This window comes from Carassius gibelio, chromosome A11 (genome assembly GCF_023724105.1).
Source record: "Carassius gibelio isolate Cgi1373 ecotype wild population from Czech Republic chromosome A11, carGib1.2-hapl.c, whole genome shotgun sequence".
NCBI classification, from domain to species: Eukaryota; Metazoa; Chordata; class Actinopteri; order Cypriniformes; family Cyprinidae; genus Carassius; species Carassius gibelio.
Genome location: NC_068381.1, coordinates 11,392,377 through 11,417,398, shown reverse-complemented (window position 1 = coordinate 11,417,398; position 25,022 = coordinate 11,392,377). Strand labels below are relative to the sequence as shown.

At 36.6% G+C, this 25,022-nt stretch overlaps 1 protein-coding gene across 18 annotated transcripts in view; it reads left to right on the top strand.

Moving 5' to 3' along the window:
• Positions 1-15,787, top strand: part of nfasca (neurofascin homolog (chicken) a) — an 87,193-nt gene extending 71,406 nt beyond the window's left edge. For 12 of the 18 annotated variants that reach the window (XM_052609783.1, XM_052609781.1, XM_052609782.1 and 9 more), the window contains 4 exons: positions 3,946-4,095; positions 5,436-5,564; positions 5,739-5,808; positions 12,261-15,787. In XM_052609783.1, coding sequence (XP_052465743.1) covers positions 3,946-4,095; positions 5,436-5,564; positions 5,739-5,808; positions 12,261-12,489 — 578 coding nt within the window. In that variant the 3' untranslated portion in view covers positions 12,490-15,787. Of the gene's footprint in view, positions 1-3,945; positions 4,096-5,435; positions 5,565-5,738; positions 5,813-5,990; positions 6,592-7,818; positions 7,831-9,137; positions 9,156-12,260 lie in introns of those variants that run through there. The other 6 variants (XM_052609798.1, XM_052609795.1, XM_052609794.1 and 3 more) reach the window with 4 other exon arrangements.
• The last annotated feature ends 9,235 nt before the right edge of the window (positions 15,788-25,022 follow it).

Here is a 25,022-nt window from a genome sequence, read left to right as displayed (position 1 = left end):
CTTAAAGGAGGACAGAAAGCATGCAGCACAATGGGCTGTGGAACTATGTTGGGCACATTAGGCACATACCATGCTTTAGGGTATAAGAATGTTTTAGCTATACCAGGCACAAACTCCAGAAATGAAGGGGCCTGAAGGTCACCGACACTCTTGAGGGAAGAGACAGTAATAAGAAGATATTATTAACTGTGAGAAACCTCTCCAGAACCTCAATAGGTTCAAAGGGAGGCTAACCCAAACACAGAGCTTCCAGGACCACGGCCAAATCCCAGGACAGGACTCTAAGGCGCAAAGCAGGCCTCAGCCTCAAGGCACCATGAAGGGAAACTTGTAACCATTGAGTTCCTCCCCAATGACTGGCCACCCAGAGGTGTATGGTAAGTAGCCATGGTCACCATGAAAACTTTTAGGGTGGAGTGGGCTAACCCTGTGGAAAATGGTTCCTGCATGATCTACAACACTTAACCAACTGGGCAGTTGACTGGGTCCAGCTGACAGTTAACACACAGAAGTGAAAAAGTTCCACTTCAAGGAGTACAGATTCCTCATGGAGGGAGCTCTAGAGGAGGAGAATGGTCTCAACAACCTCACTTGAAATACCGGAAGCTATGAGTTGGCCTCAGGGGCCATGCCCACAGTTTATCTCGGGGGTGAAAGAATTGAGCCCTCCACCTGATATGGGAGGTCCCTCCTGATGGAAATCTCCCAAGGAGAGCCATCGAGAAGGGCCACAAGGTCTGAGAATCATATTCAGCCCGGCCAGAACGATGCTACTAGCAGCATATGAACCTCATCCCTGCGCACTCTCTCCAGAACTCCCGGGAGCAGAGCAATAGGGGAAAAGCATACAGATGAATCCCCGGCAATGTCTGTACCATAGCATCCACTCCCAGAGGAACTGGACATGTGAGGAAAATCAGAGTGTACAATGTAATGTCTCTCAAGATGCAAACAAGTCCACTTGGGCCTGGCCAAGCACCTTGGGGTGAAGCCTCCATTCCCCGGGACTCAACCCTTGCTTTCAACTGGATGTGTGCTCCTTGGTTGAGGTGACCAGGGATGTAAACTTCTCTCAGGGAGAGACCACCAACATTTTGTCTGTTTGGACTAGCACAATATGGCATTTCAGGTCTGGGAGAAAGTGTGTCAGTGCACGAAACACAACCAGCATCTCCAGGCAGTTGATATGCTATGAGAGATGTAGGTCTTACCACAGACCCTGAGCTGAGCAACCACTCATGGTCACCCCTCAGCCTGTGAGGAATGCATCTGTCATAAGTATTACATGATGGCATGAAGCTCCCACCACAGGACCCTGCAAAAGAAACCAATGACTCCTCCACATATCTAAGGCCCAAAGACATTGCTGCATGATCTTGATAGTGCAGAGCAGGTTGTCCCTTGGGGAAAGCCCATTGGTTCTGAGCCACCTCTGCAGGGGTCTTATGTACAGCAGGTCAAAAGGAATCATGTTAGATGGAGCTGCCATCAAACCGAACAGTCTAAGATGTCTCTCCATAGCCACCATAGACCGACCAATAGCTCTGGCGGTCTCTTCGGTGGCCCAAAGAGACAAATCTGCAGTCCAGTGAAGCTCTTTAATGTCATTAAACCTGACTTCCACGCCCTCATCAAGATCCTTTAGCAGGTCGGCTTGGTAAGCCTGCAATCAGGGCTGGACATGATTGGACTGATATCACATGTGCTTCAGAGTGTGAGCATGCAGAGGCATTCCCATAGCATTTTGTCGCAGCTTGAGTTCCTGGAGGAGAACAATAAATTATATTATCAAGCTCATATAGTAAGTAATAATAATAATAATAATAATAAAGGTAGGATTTTATTATTAATGGGATTTTTATTTTTTACTTTAAAAAACATATTTGAAAAAAAAGCCAGTTCCTAAAAAGTAGCATTTACAATCTTTTTAATTACACAGATGAATTCCTACAACAGAGTTCTGTTGTGCCTGTGCATGTTAAACTGGTCACAGCATGGACAAAATACATGCAATACATAACTAGTGTTTGACTAATGCATATTCCTCTACCAAAGTCTCTCTCTCCCACTCATTTTCTTGCTCTCTCTCACTTGCTCCTTTGTACTTGAGCTATCTGTCCAGCTCATCAGATACTCACTCACTCTTACCTTAGCCATTGGCTTCCAAGCAGAACTTGTTGTTTGGCTGCCCACAGCTGCTTGGCTTAATGTTCATATTGGCCACCATTGCCCCATCCCATGATTGGATTATACCAGCAAGCCTGACATATCTGATTGATACCCCATGGGCGTTTTCTTTTTTCTTTGGCGGAAATGTTTCAGAGTTTTCAGAGAAAGATAATGATGAGGTGAATGTTTCCTACAAAGTTTCCTCGAGGGGAGAGTCAGAGTAACATATTTAATCTTGAAACATGTTTTACAGTACATCCTGATGCAATACCCCACCAAGCAAGTGAAAATATAGCTTTAGGGTTCTGGGTTTCATCCAAGAGGAGCACCAAGACTGTGAACTAATTTGTTTTACACTAAGGAGTATTGCATTATTATAGGATTCAATTATATCAGGACCAATACATGACCCACACACATTCTCTAAATTTATTTCCCATGTTTACCCACTATATCATTATATTGCAGTCCCTCTTCCTTCTCCCTCGTCCTCATCCTGTCACCATGTCCTGTCAAGATTGTAGTGGCTGCATGCATTCTGCATGAAGCATGGTGTGTGACAATGTTTTACTAGATTTAGAAGATCCTCAGCCAATCTGAGATGTTTAGTTTGATCTTAAAGCAGGACATTATTACATTTGAAGAGTTATCAGCCCATTTTGTGCATGTAATATGGGAATAAATCAAATTTAAATGCACATGCACATTGGTCCTGATGGAGAGGTAGAGAATTATATGGCTTTGGAAGGCAATCAGCACATTTATCAAGCTATTAAAGAACTAGATATACATTTTCCTGAAGGAAATATCAGTGCTTGCTAGGCCAAAAACAAAAGTGTCATATATCAGCTATCACCTAATAGTAACCTGATATTTGGTATTTAATTTTTTTTATTTAATTCTCTGTCTTTACATTATCTTTGTCATCATCTAACACACACTTCTAAAACACATATATAAATACATTTAGACCGCTTAACTTTCATTGCTATCAGGATGTGAAGAGAATGTTTTTGAACAAAATCACCTACCCTGCCTCTAAAGCTTTTAAGTTTTTTGAATGTACGGAAAAATGGGAATTGTCTAAAAGGGATAAATAGCTCATAACACCAGCTTGTAGCTCTTGTAACTCTTGTAGCTCTATGTTTTTAATATGATACAATGGCAGCTTGCTTCAAATGCTGTTGTATATGGTCACATTTTGATATGCAGGAATCTGCATCAAACTCATGCCAACCCATGAGTTGAACAGTGCATGATGATTTCATTTAGGTTGCTTATGAACATCATGAAACCTCACTGCAACATCATGCCCACCTTTTGACAGTGCCATTGGGATTTGTCTCTCCATTTTTGGCTCCCTCAGAGATGAGATGAGGTCTATGGGTAATTGAGACAAGGTGCACCTCCCTCTACTCTAGACCGGAGTTCATTATAGCAAATAAAATGTGTGATATTAAGTGGCAACTTCACATCAAAGCTTTTAACAGGCGTCACTGAAGCAAATGATGCCCTTAAAACACCAATGCTAGACTTTGATGTGTGCCGAGTGAAGATATTCCAGTATTTTCACTCCCAGCATGCCTAAAATACTATTTTCATACAATCTCACTTAAGAATTATCGCACCGAACAGAGAAGAATCTCACATATAGAGTGGATAGGGATGCAGCACATTTCCTCAATTAACAAACATGACCTGCTATCTTTTGGTTTTGGTCAGTTGAGCTTGATGGGCTCGGTTTGATGGGCACCTCTCTTGTGTCTCCTCCTGAAGGTAATGGGTCGATGAAAAGCATAAAAGTAAACCACCAGCCTCCGATTAAACTGGCTGGTCTGGTGGCCGGGGCCAAGTATCGGTTGCGGGTGTATTCCGATGAGCATAACTCCATCAGCAGCGACTATGTCACGTTCGAGACAGGCAGAGGTAGGAGTGGCCAAGACACAAGGGAGAAAGAAAGGATTCAACATGTGGCCAAACTGTATTTTGTCATATTTCCACATGAGTAACTGTTACTTGTAACTGATAAAGCATTGTGCTAGCAACACCAAGGGCATGGTTTCATTTCCCAGAGAACAAAAATGATTTTGTGCATTTGTCTTTTTTCAAAGCTTCAGATTCATTAGCAATCTCATTTTCCAGCAAGATGCATACTGTATGTGCTTCAGGTGGTGCGAGCAAGATAAACTCTCACTGCTTTTTGTGTAAGAGTACATTTGATAAGATATTGATCCTCGTAATGAGAAGAGTCCTTGAGCCGTGTAAATGCCATTTTAGGTAAGATGTTTGTTCTGTTTTTCAGGTATAGAAGATTGAGCTCATAATCTTCTCTTTCACTGATATATCCCTGTGATTTTCCACATAAAAATGCCACTATCATGACATGAGATGCAATGTTCAAAAATGTGGGTACAGTAAGAAAAAAAAAAAGAAAGACATTAAAATAAATGTAAAGAAATTAATAGTTGTATTCAGCAAGGATGCAATAAATGGTTCAATCTGGATAATAAAGCAATTTAAATGTATATTTATAGCTTATATTTATAATTTACAAAATACTTAAATGTCTATTTTTCATAGAATAAAAAAAATATATATCACAGGTTCCACAAAAATATTAAGCAGCACAACTGGTTTCTGATGGATTATGTGTATCCAAATGCCTTTCAACAGAGAACTAAAAAAACATCTAGTCCACTCTCTAGAACCACTTTATAATATCAGGAGAGACTCAAATGTTTTGCATGATGCATCTATTAAAAAGAGTTTTTGTATGTATTTGATGTATTTTAAGTATTTGATGATGCGGTTAAACCGACCTTTACTCAGGTTCTGTTACATAAGACCCCTGCAGAGGTGGCTCAGAACCAATGGGCTTTCCCCAAGGCACAATAACTCTTCGTGGAGAGAGTGTCCTGTGCTCTGAAGTTATTATCAGGATGGGTTATTCAAATCCAGATCCGTTGCTCTCACCGCTAATGTGTTTATGATAAAGGATGGTTGTCAAAGGACTCCTACCATGTTGCTGAAAGTCAGTGAGATTAATTAAGGTCTCCATTTAGTGTTAGTGTGTTCAGCTGTTCTCCAGACTCGACAAATCATGCAGAAAGAGACCATGCTTCCTAACGTGTAAAATGGGAGTTGAATTCTGACATGATTGCTTATGTGTATACCGTTATGAAACGTAAACATTCTGTACCTCTCTTTTCTTCCTCCCCTTCTGTGTGTGTGTGTGTGTGTGTGTGTGTGTGTTTGGTTGTTAACAGCTTACAAGGAACAGGAAGACATTGCTACTCAGGGCTGGTTCATTGGGCTGATGTGTGCCGTCGCTCTGTTGGTTCTGATCCTGCTCATTGTTTGTTTCATCAAGAGGAGTCGTGGAGGAAAATACCCAGGTAAATAAGTGAAAAAAAGGTGATGCACTTTCCATAAATTGTAATATATTAACATAGGGTTGTTTATTTATGATATGTAAATTGTCTTTCTTTTGATGCGTTTCAGTTGCAGGTTTGAATTTACATGTCCCTAATCAACTGTTGTATGTTTTTTTTTTTTTTTTTTGTTATCAGTAAGAGAAAAGAAAGACCTCCCCTTAGATTCTGTTGACCATAAAGACCAAGATGGTTCATTTGACTATCAGTAAGTTTGCACTTTTCATCACTTTTACCATAAACATAAGCTTTTTCCATAAACATGCAGTTATTCGGGTTCATATTCGGGAAAGGGCTTTCAATAATCTTACTTTAGAATTGTTGATATGCACTCTCTGCTATTTATGATACTGAACCTCTTGATCAATAACTTTGTTTCACCTGTTACAGGTCCTGAACTTAGCTCTCACCCTGCAGAGGGGAAAATGCCTTTCTCATTTTAATCAAAAATAACAACTAACCATGTAAACCAAACAGATATTAAATAACAAATTACATAAATGCCCTCAAAAACATTTGTTGATGAGGCTTTTGTATTAAACACAAACTAAGCCTGCTGGTGGTTGATAGATCTGTTTGCTGACCAGCAGTAGGAAAACAATGCACCAGATTCTCAGGAAACTGTGCTTGACATGGAGTTAAAAACTCTTACCATCCTCACCAACACCAGCTACTGTAAATGAGTCCTCCCTGTACAGTTCTACCTCTGCTCTCTAAACCAGACAGATCTCATAACTTCACAACCTGAAGTCCTATAATACCCAATGTGTTCACACTGCCCCAACAAACACCAACATCCAGTGCTTGACAATCTTACTTTAGTATTATTTATACATTATCATATAGTGTTTATTTATATTTTTAATAAAAATATGAACTTTTATTTTTAGATTTTCAGTTTTCATTTGAATTTGTCAGTTATGTTATCCTGTATACTTTTATTACTTTTATTTCAGTTTTATTAATTTGAATACGTCATTGTAAGCCTATTTACAGTAAGTGCAACATTTTCTAAAGTAATATATATATATATATATATATTTTTTTTTTTATTAAAGAAAACTATTTAGAATAATTTTAGCTGAAGTGGACAATAACAGCACTGGTGGCTTTTGTGCTTGTGGCTTTTGTTCGGATCGGTGTGTTAGCCTGTAGGCATTTGTTAAGGCAGTGTGAACTTAAACAAACTTTTTTTCCTACCTTTCATAATTTGTTTTCAAGGTTTTGTTGTATAAGACCACTTCTTTCAATATGGTGTGGATATTACAACCTGGGTGCAAAGAATAAAGGGAAGTGTCAGTGAGGGCTTCAGACAGACATTATATGTCTGAACCAATATCTCTAGCTTGAAAAGCTAATAATCGTCATGTTACTTTTACTTGTTGCAAATATAGCAACCTTCAAACTCAAAATATTTTCAGGTGGATGACAACATAAATAGTTTCATATTGCAGTTAGCTGTTTTTGTTTGTAAATTTTAACATGTTAAATTTCAAAAAGGTAGCTTGATTAGCGTAGCAAGCTAAACATGTGCTGTTTCTGAAATCACTCACTTGTTCACTCATTCGCTAACGTATGGCAGTTGAGTGCAAGGAGTGACAAAATTACGTGAGAGAGTCTGGGGTGGGTTTTGGCAAATAGTGATTTAGCCAGTGTACATACATACATGGGATATACGCTCAAAGCATTGTAAATGTATTGTGGGTATAAACGTGAATGTAGGGACTCAGAGTTTGAACACCACTGCAAAATGGCTGACATCAGAAATAATGCACTATATAGGGTATAGAGAGTGGTTTCAGATACAGCAATAGCTTCTCTAATACTGCATCTAAGCTACATTTGACATATCTGTAAAAATGTAACACGGATTTATAGTTTGATTTAATGTAATCCTCTTAACCACTAATTGAAAAACTTGCTCTAACCGTTTAGACTACATCATTTTTAATAAAACCACTCGTGTGTCACAGCAGTTTCATTATTAACAGTTACATGACATTAAACGGTTCGCCTTTTTGATTCACTTTAAGGAGATCAAGGCCACAGATCTTCAGTAGCTGATTAGCTTATTCATGCTAAGTGTTAGTTTTGCTAAGCCCTCCTTTTCCACTTATTCAATGGCTCGCATTAACTTCTCTCTCCATCTAACATGTGAACTCCATCTTCATGAACCCTTTTCTTCCCCCTATATCAAATTGGCGACTGGGTTGTTAAGGAACGAGAACAGGTATTTGGTTTCATCACATCATCTCTGCCTGAGCATGTCATTGGTTAGCATTCAAGTGGATGACAAAATGTCAAAAATGTCAAATGGGTCTAAAGCTGCTATCTAATCAGTGTTTGAGCTCTTCAAAGGTGTTAAACTCCTGGGTCCTTTTGTTTTGAATGCAATCCAGCAATTTTATGAAAGTAAACATACCATGTCTTAACCAAACACAATGCAATAAAGCAGCTAGGGGCTAAAAGCCAGCTACTAGCAGCTCCGTAATTTTGTAAACTAGATGTGGATAGTGACAGGATGTTTTCAGGGTTTTTTTTTAACATAAATAGGGTGACCATATGTCCTTTTTTTCCCAGACATGTCCTGGCCGGAATTTCTAAATTGCCTAAAATGATGGCTACTTTTCATCATTGTTATTAACTTCATCAAGTACGATAACGATAGGAAAACCTGGCCAAAACCCAGATATTTTACATAATTTTGGAGAAAGAGGACATATTGTCACCCTAAACATAATATGTTTGGATTGTTTGGTATCTGAAGCTCTTTTGCTTTTTAGTAACAGCAAACTTGCCAGTTTAGGACACAGTGCTGTAAACATCAGTGTGCACCACTTAAACCACTTATGCTTCATAAAAAGAAATAAAATGTCAAGTACTGAAGCACTTCATTCCCTCTTAAAATAATGTTGTCTCTTTATTATATAAAAAAAGAATAATAGTCATGATTCACCAGTTAATAATTTTTTATAAGCTGGTACTGTAATGTCAAGGTTAATTTGTCAGAAAGGATCCAAGGTTCTTCTTCCTATGTTTAACACCCTTGAAATTTTGTTCAATAGAAAGCAAAGTACACAATAGTCAATGACAGCATGAAATGTGAAAATGACTTTGCTTTGTTCAGAGGAAACTCAATTGACGTAAATTTGCATGCAAGGAGTTTGCTAGCAAAATGTATGTTTTTTTCAGTTCATTGAGACTACGATACCCTTTGGCTTTCAGAATTTCTAATGCATTTCCTTCAGTCTGAGAGAAGAGTCTGCTGGAGATCAGAGCCCATGGGTTTTGTCGCTAATCTGTATTCAATTGGGTGCCACATCTAGAAAATAAGCAAAAAGCTAACAAATGATTATTTGCCATAGGGCTGTTTATAATTATGATGTTCACTGCATCATTTTCGTTTTCCTCTTATTTTTCTTTTAAGTGCCTCTTTGATGACACAGATGTTTTGTTTTATTCATTTTTCTCACTTTTTCTCCCCTCAATGATTTTTTTTATTCTTGGGTGTTTTCCATTCCTGTTGGTCCAATGAAGGTCTCTTGAAAGAGAAAGGTATGAAAAGAGCTACTAAGAGAACTTATTTCATCTGCCTTTGGACTACTTAATCTTGAACTAATGCATTTTTTTTTTTTTAATCGATTCATACATGTCCTTCTCTTTTATTATTGATAAATGATTGAAAACATACAAAACATAACATTTATAACTTATATTCTTCCATGAAACATTTTTTCTGTCACTCTAACATGAATTCATGAATCAAATTTTTATTTTGCTACGATTTACCTAGTATAATAGTGGATTAATGATGTATATCCCTCATCGGGTTGTCAACAATATATATATTGTTGACAACCCTAATAATAATTAATAATATATAATTTAATTTTACTGACAGCCCTATTTATGTATTTATTTATTCATTCATCCATTTGTTTTCTCTCTCTCTCTCTCTCTCTCTCTCTCTCTCTCTCTCTATATATATATATATATATATATATATATATGTATATGTATATGTATATATATATAGGCGTATACAACAAGCCCTGATTCATGCCAAATTTTGTATCATGTCATTATAGTTTTCACATATTCTGTCAAAAATGATGTACAATGAGAAATACATGTTTATTATTGAACATTTCTATACACATCATTCAAGCTGTTGATACTGTGAGTTTGAGGACTGATCGATTAAATCAAAAACTCATTCTCATTATTCCCTGAAATCTTGCTGGTGCAGAGTGTGTGTTTGGTGGGGAAAAGCATTTCCTGATTGTGCCTTATTGAATCTAAAGATAAATAACTAAACTGCCATGATTTTTTCCAGTTGTCATGGTGCATTGCTCAGAACCGTGTCACTGGTAATAGTATTCTATTTATATTTAATGTTGACATTTAATGCAGAATTGATTCTTGTTCATAGAGACGATATATACAGTTGGTAAAATCATTTTTATGACCCATGGATAATATGATGGAGCCTGGTTGTAAACCTTGTTTTGTGAGAGGACAGAGTAGTTTATTTATATTCCAATTTAACAGCCCATCCGTAATACAGTTTACAACAAGGTCCATGGATATTACATGAAATTAAAGATGGACCTCTATGTTAAGTCAGCAGTTTTCAGGATCTGATAGATGTTGCTTTATTGTTTACTGTTTTACTGTGCTTCTCAGTTCATCATGCATGACACTCTTACTGCACAGCAGAGGTTCGTTTTAATACGAGTCGCATGTGTTTGGGCATGGACAGGACAGGGGATGAAAGATCTACCTGTGATAATATAGTTCAATGAATAATTTATAGCCATGACATCCTTCATAGAATACAAAGAGTGGAGAGCAAAGAGCTTTGTCTTTATCTTTAGTAATACATTTGTGGTTCTTTCACCTTGGGAGTTTTTTTTTCTCCTTAAAGTTTCTCAAAAGTGAGATTGTAAATGTTTTTCTCAGCATGGTCAAGTTGGAATAGTTTTAAAAAAGTTAAAACTATCAATTATTTTGAAATTTTCATTAAATTTAGATGCCACATATTGTATCTGGGAAATAGGTTTTACATTGTAGTATTCTCCCCTGGTTTATCTTTATTTATTTGGCATCGAACCTTGAGGGAATTTCAAAACTCTTTTTATTGGTTCACAGCCCTCTTATCCTAGCTTATTTTCCAAGGGTTAAGATTTACACTACCTGGAGAAATGTATTTGTTAACTTTACTATTAATCTCTGTAAGGATTTGTATTATTATCATAAGCATTTTTTTAAAGCAATCATCAGTAAATGTTATATGACTGATAACTTTGGAGTCATAAAAGTGTCACCTTGACAAGGCTGAATAGATTAACATTATATAAATAATGTGTATGTCTATAATAATAAAATATATTGACAGAGAGAGATGGAGAGAGACACTACTGTACAAATGTTTGGAGTAAGGAAGTGTTTTTTTAAATTATTATATGTATTATTAATACTTATACTGTATGTCTTAAGTATTTTTAATGTAACAAAAGATTCCTGTCAAAAATAAACATAAAAAGTTGAACTTTTAAACTTTCTATGCATCAAAGTGTCCTGACTTGATAATAAAATCAGCATATTAGAATTGTTTCTGAAGGATCATGTGACACTGAGGACTGGTGTAATGTGTGATATCACAGGAATTAATTACATTTTAAAATATTTGAAAATAAAAAAAATAATTATAATATTTATAGTATTATAATATGGATTTTACTGTAATTTAATCAAATAAATGCAGCCTTGGTGAGCATGAGACTTCTTTCAAAAACAAAAACAAAAGAATAATGTCATATATAATAATATAAGAAAAACATTTAGGGCCCATTTTTAACAATCTGAACACATGGTCTAAAGCACATGGCACACGTGCATGGAGAGCGTGTCCGAATCTACTTTTGCTAGTTTAATGATGGGAAAAGAGCCGGCTCACCCGGGTGCATGGTCTAAACGGGTTGTCCCTATTCTCTTAATGAGTGATGGGTGTGTGTTTTTTGTTGTAATGTGCAATAAACTAATCAGAGTCTTTAAAATCGCTATTTATTTGACGGAATGTAATTTTTCATTTTTAAAAATGTTTGTGTGCTGCAGCGTGTCCCTTTGTGTGTAATAAGCAAAGTGTACGCGTGTTGTGCATCCACATATAGGCACATAATACTAACACGCTCTTTAAATAACAAAGAAAAAATATTGCCCCAGACTTTAGACCAGGTTTAAATTGGTCTATGGCGCAGTCTATTTTCAGTTCCTTCAAATAGCACCACACCAATAATCCACCTGAACACGCCTCTTTTTTAGACCAGCATGCCCATTGGCGCACAAATGGGAGCGAATGCATTTAAACAATGCTATTTAAACAACGCGGCGCAGGATGGGAAAATGAGAACTGCGTCGGGCTGAAACACTTGTGACGGGTTTATGATAGGGCCCTTAAAATATACAATAAAATATTTTCTAACTAGCTAATGTTTATGTAATCATAATACATGCCTACTTTTGAATGGTTGTCTATAGAGAAACATGCTATTGCAGCCAGATATTGTAGTTACAACATCCACCAACAGGTGCTACTGTAACAGGTCCATGCTAACCAGCTGAACCATGTTCTAACTCTTTTTCTCTTTCTCCCAACAGCAGCGACGAAGACGACAAGCCATTACAGGCTAGCCAGACGTCCCTGGACGGGAACGTAAAAGAGAGCGACGACAGTCTGGTGGACTATGGTGAAGGAGGAGATGGCCAATTCAACGAGGACGGCTCTTTCATTGGCCAGTACACAGTTAAGAAGGACAAAGAGGAGACGGAAGGAAACGAGAGCTCAGAAGCCACGTCACCTGTTAATGTCATCTACTCTCTGGCATAGTACCCTGACCGGAGCACAGCGGGCCAGGGGGAGCCACTACACGCATAAAAATACATATATATATATATATACACATACAGAGAGAATTACAAGTATTCACATACAACGCACTGGAGTGCATGATCCTTCTGAACAAGGGATGGGGAAAGGCAGGTGCCCCACACGGACTTTAGTGTGCCTTTAGGGCGAGGGGGCAGACTTTCAAGCTTTTCATGTGGTTTATTCTCTTCTTTTTTATTTTGTAAATCTTTAATCTGCCCCTTCCTCCTCCTCTTAACTGTAGCTAGCATCAAAGAAACGGAAGAACAAGCACCAGACCTGTGACATATCAACTGTGGGTCGACCTAACTGCAGAATGTCGGCAAATACGTTTATCATATTGATATTTCCGCAGTGAATGATCCTTTTTTTTCCCCCACCTCAGATAGATATGTCCAAAAACATGAATTCTGTATACAGTGCTGGCACGGTTTGATGTGCTTTATAAAACTATGCACTATTATCATTATCATGCTTTTGGGTTATAATTGGACATTAGAATCTCATGTTTACTTTTTTGTGTTGACTTTTGCAAAGAAAAAAACACCTTCAGTCCTGGCTGTATATCTGTATACAGGGACTGATATCATGCTTTCATTTGCCGTTGCTCTGTTAATATATTTTCACTGGCTGCAACTATAAAATGCCACCAATATTTATCGGCCGAGGTTAGATGGCATCACGTGTAAATGAAGAAAAAAAGACAATATTTTGTAGCATGGTAGTATTTTAGTGCAAAGGACAATGTAGAGATTGTAATACGAAGAGTTAAATACACAATTATATATTCATTTTTTTTTTTATAAGACTTGCTTTATATAGTCCTCAAAAGAGAATGATGATGATTGGTTTTCATTCTTTTTTTTTTTTCTTTTTTTTAAATCAACTTGGTGGAAATTTCAGCATCAGATAAGTTTCTTCGAGGGGTCTAAGAAAGTTTGGGATGCATCATTACATAACTGGGTTTTCATAGGAGGATTTCTAGACATACAGAGTCGCTAATGAGAAGTGTACATGTACATGTTTGGGGTTGATCGAGTGTTGATTGTCTTTGTCTGGAGTGTTTGCTGAGACACTGCCCTGAAGACATGCCACTTTAATTGTAGTGCCACTCTCTACCTGTGCTCTCATAATACTACCATTACTTTATCTTCTGCACTACTGTGTACTTACTGTAGGCTTCAAAAGTCTGAGGCCACACTGAAAACCTGGGAGTTTTTTAATTGCACCTGGAAATGAACAACATTTTAAGATTTTTGAAAAAAAATATGATGCATTTAAAGTCAACATGAAATCTAAATTCACAATTCTTAAATTTTATGCAACAATTAAGTGTAAAAAAAATGAAGAAAAAAAAATGAATATGCCTTTTCGTAATCAGTTCTCAAATTACAAAATCACCTTTGTTTTGTTCGAGAACTGTTTCACTCGGATTACCTCAGAATAGGAAAAAAAAACACGATCGCCACTTCTGTTTAATCCAACTTTAAGATTGAAATAATGAGTCTCTTGTGACTCGCTACACTTCTGCATTCAAAGAGTGTCTTGGGATGCTCTCAAATCCTGCTGGAGAACATGATCGTTTGGTTTTACACAAACGTTTTGAGCTCACACAGCTTCATTTCTGCTGTGATTAAAGCAAATGTAAAAAAAAAAAGAAAAAAAAAATACATTAAGAAATTCTGAAACTAAATTGTAATGAGAAATGTTTATTAAATTACAAAACTATGTCAGTGCATCAAACCTTTGGACCCTTTTACATATTTATCTGGATTTTTATTTATAGAAATAATAGGGACTAATATATTAATAATTTATTGATGACTGCACAACAGCTTCTCAGAGTCTGAGCTGTGATGTTAGCACATTGTGGATGCTTCTCTGTGTAAACTTCAGAGATCAAGGACAATGTTTGTGGCGATGTAAAATGTGATATGTGATGTCACCATTAAAAAGAGTATGTCTTATTTGTTAATTGTGCCTCTCTTTTAGTATTAATGTCATATCACTGCTATTTAATGGAAGTTCTACATCCTGTACCATAAAATGGAAATGTTGTGCATTTATTTTTCTCCAATAAGGCCTCAATCATGATGTAAATATCCTCTTTTCTTTATGCGCAAGTTTATTGTGTTACAATAAGTAATTAAAATGCTTTTTTGGTGCATCCCAAAATGGAAGACTCCAGGCACAGGTTTGAATTCGGGTTCTGCCGGTGATCTTAGGCTATTGAATGAGACTTGTTTTTGTGTCTTGTCATTGCAATTGTGACATAGTTCGGCACTCACATCTTGATTTCGCCCGGCTGACACCATGATGTAAAAAGCTGTACCATTGTAGCATTCTGCACTGAGGATGATACCTTTTTTGTAAACATTTGAATTGTGTTATGCCAGAGAAAATGGTTTGTCATTTCCTGTTCATGTGTTACTTCACCACAGGCTCCCATAATGCCTTTCACATGTGACACGGCCCAGCTGATCTATCATGCTCTTTGAAAAGGCTGAATATCAGGTCGTGAGTTCCTGACAGGGATGCAGTGTCATATACGATGCCTTTGCAGGAAAGATATAGATGTTAATGAAATTCAATGGACCCATCAGATCTGCTTTCTCTCCAGTACCTTAAAGCAATACTTTCCTCGTTTGCCTTTCTCTGTTCTGTGTTCTGCACAGTAAGCCTAGTCTACCAGTTTTTGTAGCGACCTACAAGCACAGACAACTCTTTAGATCACACGTTGCTTTGCTGTAGCTTTAGGAGTCACACAGTTTAACATCAAGGCAAATCAGAGTCAGCTTGAACTTATTTTGTCCAACCTTGCCTTGAAATTCTGCTGCCACTTTTATTGTCTTCACAGATTGTTCCCCTGTCCATGAGTTGAACTGGGCTCGTGATGTTCAAAAAATATATACAACTATATATTTGTTGGTAAACTGCTAATTCTGTCTTTCTCCCAATCATCTGTGTTCTTGTGAACTGCTAACATGCTAGTCACCATAAAACAAAAAGTAAACAATAATTGCCACCGCTGTTCTCATGACACATACATTGATTATTATTGTCATCCTTCTTGTATTTTGAGCCATTTGTGCATCGGAGCAGCTTTTTTTTAATTGCTTATCATGCAGGTTAACACTTTATTCTGCAAATCTGGGCATAGAAATGGTCAATCATTATTGTATGCGTGTATGATGAGATGCTGCAACTTAATCTGCTTGAGACGCCTTTGTTTATAGTAAAGCTGTGTCATTTTCTCAAACTTCTGATCTGTCCTTGCCTCTGATTACTAAATAGTTCCACTTTTTAAACACCTGCTGTTTTACTTTGTGAACTTTACACATTCCCATTGATTCATCTTTATATAGCACGACATTTGAGTATTTTGATGATTTTATAAAAGGAAAGAGAAAGTGTTAACTGTTCAGAATTGGATTGAGAATGCTTTTGCAGTTCAGTTCTTGAATTTGCATTGATGTACAGTAGCAAACAGACAGATTCAAACGGATTCAAGGCTCTCCCCATTGATTTAGCCCATATCTGGGCGACTAAAATGACTTTCACAGCTTAATGTAGCCAATACAACAACTTTCTTAGGGCAAGAGGCACAAAAACAAGTGGAGAAATAAATAACAAGCCAGTGACAATGAATCTGTTGTGGACCATAGACATATTTTAATTAGGAGGGATAAATACATTTTGCCTTGACCCTCCTGGGACTGGTAAATATTAATGCCCTCTGCCTTCCGCCATCTGAGAGAAAAGCCAGGACTGTCACATATATCTCTCAGGGACACCATTAATTAAAACATCCATGGTCAGAGCTTCAAGTCACCTTTCAGTACCAGATAGGACTCTGTAATTACTTCTTTAAATGGGGTTAATTTACTCTCTTTATGTTACTCTCTGAATGCACTGACAAAGTGCAATCGAATGATTCATATGAAAGCGTCGCGCAACATTAACCCAAGACTGGTTTTAATTAAATGGATTGTTTGCAAATGAAAACTGAGTTTTGTTCAATTTTATGCCATTTTAAGAAAATAGTCAACCAAAAAAATTACAAAATTTGCTAAATTCATCCTCAGGCAATCCAATATGTTCTTCATCAGAAGAGATTTAGAGAAATGTAGCATTACATCACTTGCTCACCAGTGTTTTTTCAGCAGTAAATGGAAGAAACAAACCAACGCTATCTCACGACCAATTCGTAAATATTTTACGAGGTGGCTTATTCGTACGAATTTGTACGACCTCACTCGTACGATTTTATACGACCCCAGTGACGGTTAGGTTCAGGGGCGGGGTTAGGTGTAGGTCATTCGTACAAATTCATACGAATTGTGCAACTCGTAAAATACGTACGATTTGGCAAAAATCGTATGAATTTGTACGAGTGTGGTCGTACGAATTCGTATGAATAAGCCACCTTGTGAAAAATGTACGAATTGCCGTGAGATCAGGTTGAACAAACTCATCTACATCTTGGTTAGTCTAAAGATAAGAAAATGTTCAGAACATTTTCATTTTTATGTGAACTATTCCTTTAAGCTGACAACATTTTAAGCACACCAATCATGTCTGAGCTTCCCTTTAGAATCAATGTGGCCCAATTCATAGTTTAAGGAAACCAAAAGGATGCTCATAATCTTAGAACGCTAAGAGAGATATCAAAAGATAATGAAGGTCCCTGAGATAAATGCAGGCGGATGCTCCTGTGATAGAAACTCATGCCAGTCATCACATTTAAACCTGTGCAGATCTTCTAGTCTGGTTTAATCATTTAGAGTGCTCACACACTCCATTTAGTTTCCCTCCATCAAGGGCCTATACTTCAGACACCATGGCCAAGATCCTGATAGATTCATTCAGTTTTGTCGTGGCATTTTTTAGAATGTTTAACAATGGAATGGAATTGTAATTGAAACCATTCTTGAGTTGATTCCCACCACAGACAAGTGCAAGAAGCTCTTCATTAAAACAATAAAGTGATAATGACAAAGAATAAAATAATTAAATCCTGAAATGAAAATAATGACATTTGGTATTTAAGAAGCCCCTAAATACCCATGACCAAATATCGCATGATGAATATAAAAATAATTCTAATTCAGAATACAAACACATAACCCATCACAGATTTCTGCAATTAAAAACTAACAAATAGAATTGATAAATACCAGGGCCGTGCACAGACCTTTTGAGGGGCATGTGCTGAAACTGAAAAAGGGCACCCCCTCCCTTTTTTTTATATCAATTATATATATTCTCTTTTTTAGCTATTCTGTTTGGTTTCATAGGCTAATTTGTATTATTTGGTTAACATTATTATGAATGACATTGAGAACAGGGGAAGGTGAGCAATGAGTCAAGTATTTTTGACAAACTTTTTTGAAATATAATTTAAGTAATTATGTCCAACTCAATTCCAGATTATAAAAACTATAGCCATACCGTTACTATAACATATCCAACATGTATCCGCCTTCCTGGCAAAAATTTGATACTGTGGTGGACCAGGGATGTTGGTCTCTTGAAGGTCTCTTATTCACTACACTTTCCCTAAAATAAGCCAGCAATGAAAAAATAAATAAAAATAGTGTGAAAAGTACAGTTGCAGTGAAAAGCATTTCTGAAGGATCACGTGACACTGAAGAGTACTGAACTGGAGTAATGATGCTGAAAAATTTTTTCACAAAAATAATTTACATTTTAAAATATATTCAAATAGAAAACAGTTATTTAAAATTGTAAAAATATTACATTATATTACTGTTTTTGCTGTATTTTGGATCAAATAAACGAAGCCTTGGAATGAATCATGAACTACATTCTGCATGATAAAATTAAGATTTTATAAGATAAAGATTTCACAGTGATCTTCTGTAATTTTTTTTAGTTACTACTACATTACTGTAGTAAAACCATGTTTTACTACATTTTATACAGAGAGTATATGGATAGTATACCATAAGATGATTAGCCTAAATGTTAATAAATTAAGTGTATCAGCAATCATAAATCAAAGAAGAAATTTCTTAGAAATATATTTATCTAGGTGATGAGGATCACTCGTCGCTTTGTGTAAGTTCCAGTACGAAACAGCGCGGGTGCGCACCTGTTATGATTTTCCGATGGTTAAAAACTAATTATATGTTGTTGTATTACTTATCAATATATAGTTTTTGACCAGCGAATGCGTGCAAATGTTATTTATTTATTTTTTGTCATTAAAACGGCGACGGTCTGCCGCTGCCGGCATCACATTACATTTTCATCTAACTACAGGTTACAAAATAGTTTTTGTAGCTATATAGACGGAGCGCTCAGTTTTTCCTGTGGTAAAATGCATTTGGCCAAAATCGCATTTTATAAAAGATGAAATGCTACTGTATGCACAGGCTATTTAAGTGTTGGTTTTGTATTGTCTATGACTAGATGGCAAATGCTAGCCCTCTCTCTCAGGCGACGTCCCACATGTCTCAGTCAGTGAGTGAGTCAGACATCAAATAAATAAAATATGAGCCTTTATAGATATAGTGTTTAGTAGTACTTATTCAAACAACAAGATATATATTTACCCTTCGCAAAACCATTCAGCTCAGCTGTTGTCTACTGTGCGGCTGCTGTGGAACTTCAGTTGATTCAATGAATATAGAGGGGGGCGGAGTTATCAGCTTACTGACAGCTTGAGGATCAAATTAGATTTACACAAGCTCGTTTAAGGAACTTTCATTTGCTAAATATTTGTAAAACAGACATACAGATGTAAAGGGTGACCAATAGCATTGAAAAAAAAAAAACACCACCAAAAAAGGGCACTTCGGAGTGTAAGGCAAAAAGGGCATGTGCTCTGCACAGGTTGAGCCCTACCTGTGCACGTGCCTGATAAATACATATTATTGTTTATTTATACATTCATTAATTTATTTATTTAGCAACAAATACAGTGCCAACTAATACAACACTAACAACAAACTAATATTTGTGTACACACACACAGACGCGCACACACACACACGCACATTGTGTGTAATAAACAACATGGGCGTCAAAACAGATGCACATCTTAAAACCTGCTTACATGTGTGGTGTGAAACAGACCTGACAATGAACACTTAGCTTCGAACTCATCCATCTTCATGATGCTTTAATGAATCCATTTGTGTTTATTGATTATTCTCCATATTTCAGACATATATCAGGCAAACTGTCCACTCTGTAAACTGCAAACATTAGCTCTTTGCTTCTTTGTGAGGGAAATAAAATCACTAATAACTGTTCAGCAAAGTCGACCACTTTACAGATGACAGTTGTTAAATCTACTTGTAATTATGCTTTTAATCATATTCTAGTAAGTTTGCTATTACAGGAATATGTTATATTTTCAAAAATATTCAAATATGTTTTATTATATATCTTATGAAATGCAAATATGAGCAGTTTGTCACGGTTTCTGTTGTGTTCTGTTGTTTCATATCAGTTTTCAGAGCTAGAGCTACTCCCTTTAAATAATAAACCATTCTATGCTCCCCTACTGATCTTAAAATTGAACATACTACATCATTGTGTTGGGGGTTTCAAACCTCAGTTCAGAATCTAAATCCTTCAGAGCAAAGTCTGCCACAAAAAGAAAAAGAAATACATTTCAAGACCTCTACAATAATCTTAATCAAGCAGTGGAGTGCTCCTGACTGAAAAACAGTTATTGGTTGTAGTGTCTAGTTTTGTTGTCTATACTAGAAAGGCTATAAACATGCCTTGTTCTCTTACTGTCCCTCTCAAAATAAATTACATGACCAGTATTGATCCTCGCTGATGGACACACAGTTGTCTGTCAGGTGACATCTGTTCCAGACTCAATCTCTCTGAGTGCACCATATGCAATCAGACATTCTCCGTCCACTAAATGAAATGCCTGCTTTAGTGTGTGTACAGGTATGACATACATCAAACACAATGTCACTTTGGATATATCCAATACATCTATGGGTCAATGACATCACAGTCATCTTTTTTTGTCCAAAACTAAAACTACGTTAATAATAACAATAATAATATTATTTAAAGTCTGCTTGAAATCTAAACTGACTGTATTTACTTTACAGCACACATTGTTTGTCTTGATGTAAACAATTAATCCATGCAAGTTAATCTGCTGAAATGTTTTTCTTGTCTTTGCAATCTTTCATCAAAATCTGAACATTTACTTCCGCTCTGGAATGGCATTCCTTTTCTGATGATGTCAGTTTGACGGATGGGTAGAACATCCTCAAACACGCCCCTCCAACGATTAGACTGCTATTGGTGAGAGACAGAGAGGAGGAGCACAAACATAAAACCATGTCCTCTATTCAATATTCCGTTCCAGCTGGAAATACATCACAACACTGAAATAAAGTCGACTGCAACTTCGGTCCACGCAGACTTTAAATATTATATTATAGCCTACTATATAAATCATATAAAAAAAAAACATTTGTTTGTAAATCATGCCTTAAACTGCAAATTGTATAATCTTATTTATTTAATATTATTTATTTATTTAATTATTTAAAGTCTATTTACCCCTCTTTTAAAAGGAAAGAAAGTTCAAATAGGTCAAATGGAGTAGCTCCAATGCATATTTATGATATTCATTGATTCAAACAAACAAACAGTTCAGACAGGAACCACTTTGGCAAGTTAACTTGAGTTTATTGAACACAATTTATCATTGGCGATATGGTTCCTTATGGGGGTTCTTGCTCCCAGAATAATTGAACATACAGGAGCTTTAACATTAACCTCCCAGAACCATCAGCTTGGAAATGCATGACAATTAAGACTCTTAGTAATGTCTTTAAAGCAAACAGTGATAATCATGTAGATATGGCAGTGGGACGTCTATCCTGTAGCCTGGTTATGGTGATGGGTGTCTCTCAGCAGTGAGGTCCATGCCCGCTAAGATTTTGGAAGCCTTAGTGATCTGAAACAAAGAAGACAACGGAGGGAGGGTTGCGAGCCATTTGAGCATACTTACTGAGCAGTGGTGCCACGTACATATGTCCCGTGTCTAATAGGAGAGTGATAGTGATTGGAGCGATGACCGCATCAGCTGTTCACAGCCTTGCCTCCGTGGCCTGACTGAACTAACGCTGCGCTCAATTTATTTACATCTTGAAAGACATAACTGAATATTTTTATGTGCATTAAAGTGTATTAAATGTGTATAGGAAACATTTTCAACTTGGTGTTTTTTAATATGTTAAAAAATACATCATTAACACAAAGACTGGGTTTCTAATCATTTTTTACTTACCAGTAAACCATTGAATCATAGTTTATCCACCATCATGTAAGCAAACAAAGAAGAATAAATACATTACGAAACTGCCAGAGATTCCAGTGATGCTGTATTGTGATAAATGTCTTTCTGCCGTTCGACATTAATCAGAGACGTAACATTTGTCACCCACTGATCATTAATCAAGGAGGAAAAACAAAAAGCAGCCATGAGTAATCTTATTACAGTTCATTTGTCAAACGGGCCTGGTCTGAACGTCAGGCAGCACTCTGTGCTTAAAAGCTACAGCTTCCATCACTCATCAAGCTCTCAATAATTGATGCCACTTAAGGCGTCTGACCAGAGCGGTAGACCAATATAATGCTAATGCTATGCACAACGGAAAGATGTTTTCCATCCTTCTGTCCTTCCGTCCAAAGGAGGACAGGAGAAGGGGGGTTTCTGCACCCTGAGGCCAAATGAAAGCAGATCAGACTGAACAGCCCCAGCTGGCACAACGGGTGGATGCCACTGGAAGTCAATTAGCTCACATGTCACAGAGACACACCTTTCTTCCCTTTTCCCATTCTTGACGCTACGGTGCCATCGCCACTGAGCATGAAGAAATGAAGAGAAGCTAATCCCCCCACTGAAGGGAAGGGGGTCTAAAATAAATACATATGCTATTAATAATTCATTTAAGGTCCTCAAAGTCAGAGATCTTAATCTTTCAGATACGCATTTCATTACTTCTGCTGTCATCTGGTGTTTTCTAAGTCAGCAGATAATTGGGTTTTCTGATGTGAGCAGGGAGCCCGGGACCATTTATTCTACCTGTTTCACTTTTAAACTGCACATTTATTGTTTTAGTTATTATCAGTAAATTATTTTTATAGTCTGTAACAAAATGAAGGCGATACAAATTGGGTAATAGATCACTTGAACAATTTTCAAAGAGCAATGGTGCACAGTGGATCTGAAACATTAAAATTACACTTTAGGAAGTATATGAAGATAGTAAGACATGAAGGCAAGTTCATCTTTGGATTTATTTGTGCCATTGTAAATCTAGTAATATAATAATATTATGGGACTGCATTTATTTGACCAAAATTACAGTAAAAATATTTACTTCAGGCTTAGTATACTACAAATGCATTTGCATGCTTAAAAAAAAAAAACACTCGCTATTGTAGTTATAGTATACTGAAAGTCTGCTAAAGACCGATATTATTCAAAGATCATACAATCCTCATCAATAGTGACATTAACACACATTTTGGGCTTAATATTAATGCATTTTACGACAAGTTGTAATTTTTATATCAGTGCGTCGCAAGGGATACATCAGTAAACAAGTTAATAGATTTTAACTGTACTTAGTATGAAATAAATGTATTAAAAATATTCACTGTAAAAATAACTGCTTTCTATTTTAACATATTTTTAAATATTATTTATTTCTGTGAAGGCAAAGCTTGATTTTCAGCAGCCATTGCTTCAGTGATACATGATCATTTTATTCTAATATGTATATATATATATATATATATTTTTTTTTTTTTTTTTTTTTTTTCAGGATTCTTTGATTAATAGAAAGCTGAAAAGAACAGCATTTATTTGAAATGGAAATCTTTTGTAACATTATTAATGTCTTTACTGACATTCAGATCAATTTAATGCATCCTCGATGAATACAGGTATTAATCTCTTTAAAAAGAATCTAGCCTTTCGATTTTGAATGGTGATGTACCAAAGTACAGTAATAAAGTATGAGGAAAAATTGCAGGTTGACTCATTCACCAGCTTTACTCTTTCTAGAGAGAAGTTGTGAATTGAAATAATATGCATGGAAAGCAAGTGCATTCTGCAGTTCTGTCTATCTTGCAAATCGTCACGCAAAGGGATTCTTTTATCTTGGCATCTGAACCACGTCTCTCCTCTGAATACACAGTTCATAGAGCTTGCACATCACTTTCATTTTTTCAAGCTTCTCACATGGCACCATGCTGAAATGAACTCATTCTACAATTAAAAGTCTTCTCTTTAGTGGTGGAGAATGAGATCAGGAAAAGGGATCTGGCCCAGTTAAAGTCGATGTTCATTTGAGAAATGGTTGATGCCCGGATGTTTTGGCCAAGCCCCTCATCAGATGGACACAAAGCAGCTGTCTCGTGACAAAGCGGTGTCACCTTCAGACTTCTGAGGACCTCCAAAAATGTCAGCCTCCCCAGGAAGATCAGCCAGCAGACAAGAGATGATAGCCATCTCTCCTCCCCACTCCTTTGATGGATCAATGGTCCTGCTCTCTCATATTCTCTCTATCTAGATAATGGGGTTTAATGGGTCGTGTCCTGTGGGATTCATCCCCCGTGATAAGAGCCGAGATGTGTGGTCTGTTTAGGGTCCAGGTGGCTCAATCTACTGCTCTTGTGGCCATCACTGAACTTTCATCCTTTTCATGTCAGAATTTTATTACATTTTCAATACGCACACCAGGACTAAAGAATTAATCAGACTCAAATTACATATGCAACCATCTGCACATGCTGCTTCAAATGACAAAGATTAATTCTGTTTGCATGGCTAATTTTGTAATCTATCTAGAGCTCAGTATGAACACACATTTCTCTACAGAGGATTTTAATTATAACCTATTGTGTTTCCTGGAGCCAGTGGTAAAATGAAGAAAGCCAAGTGTGAAATTTGGCACACTGATAGAGGACAGTGAGAAAAGTTACCATAACAAATTTGGAGTCTCTAACTCAAACTTTCTAGCGCCACCACTTGTCTAAACTTTCAAAAAAAAAAAAAAAAAAAAAAAAGATCCATTAACCACAAAAAAAAAAAAAAAATTCCTCTGATTCCTTGGCTCATGGCGATTCAAAAGGACACAAAAATAACAAAATAAATTCTAAGGCTTAATTTTTTCGGTATTTTCAATTGTTCGTAAAAACTACTTTTTCGAACTCGTCCTAGGCTATTGAACCGATTGTCCTGAAATTTTAACCAGATCATCTTCAGACCATGGCAAAAAGTTATGGAATTCCAGTTGATTAATCATACTGTTTCTGAAAAGCATGTGAACTAATTCTACGAAAAGCATGCAAAAGTGGACATGAGGCTATTTCTCCACAATGGTTTGGCCTATTGAATTTTTTTATTTTGTATCATCTTATTTTTCATCTGATTATTGCTGTGCATCCCGGCTGTTTTAAGGCAGGTGTGTACT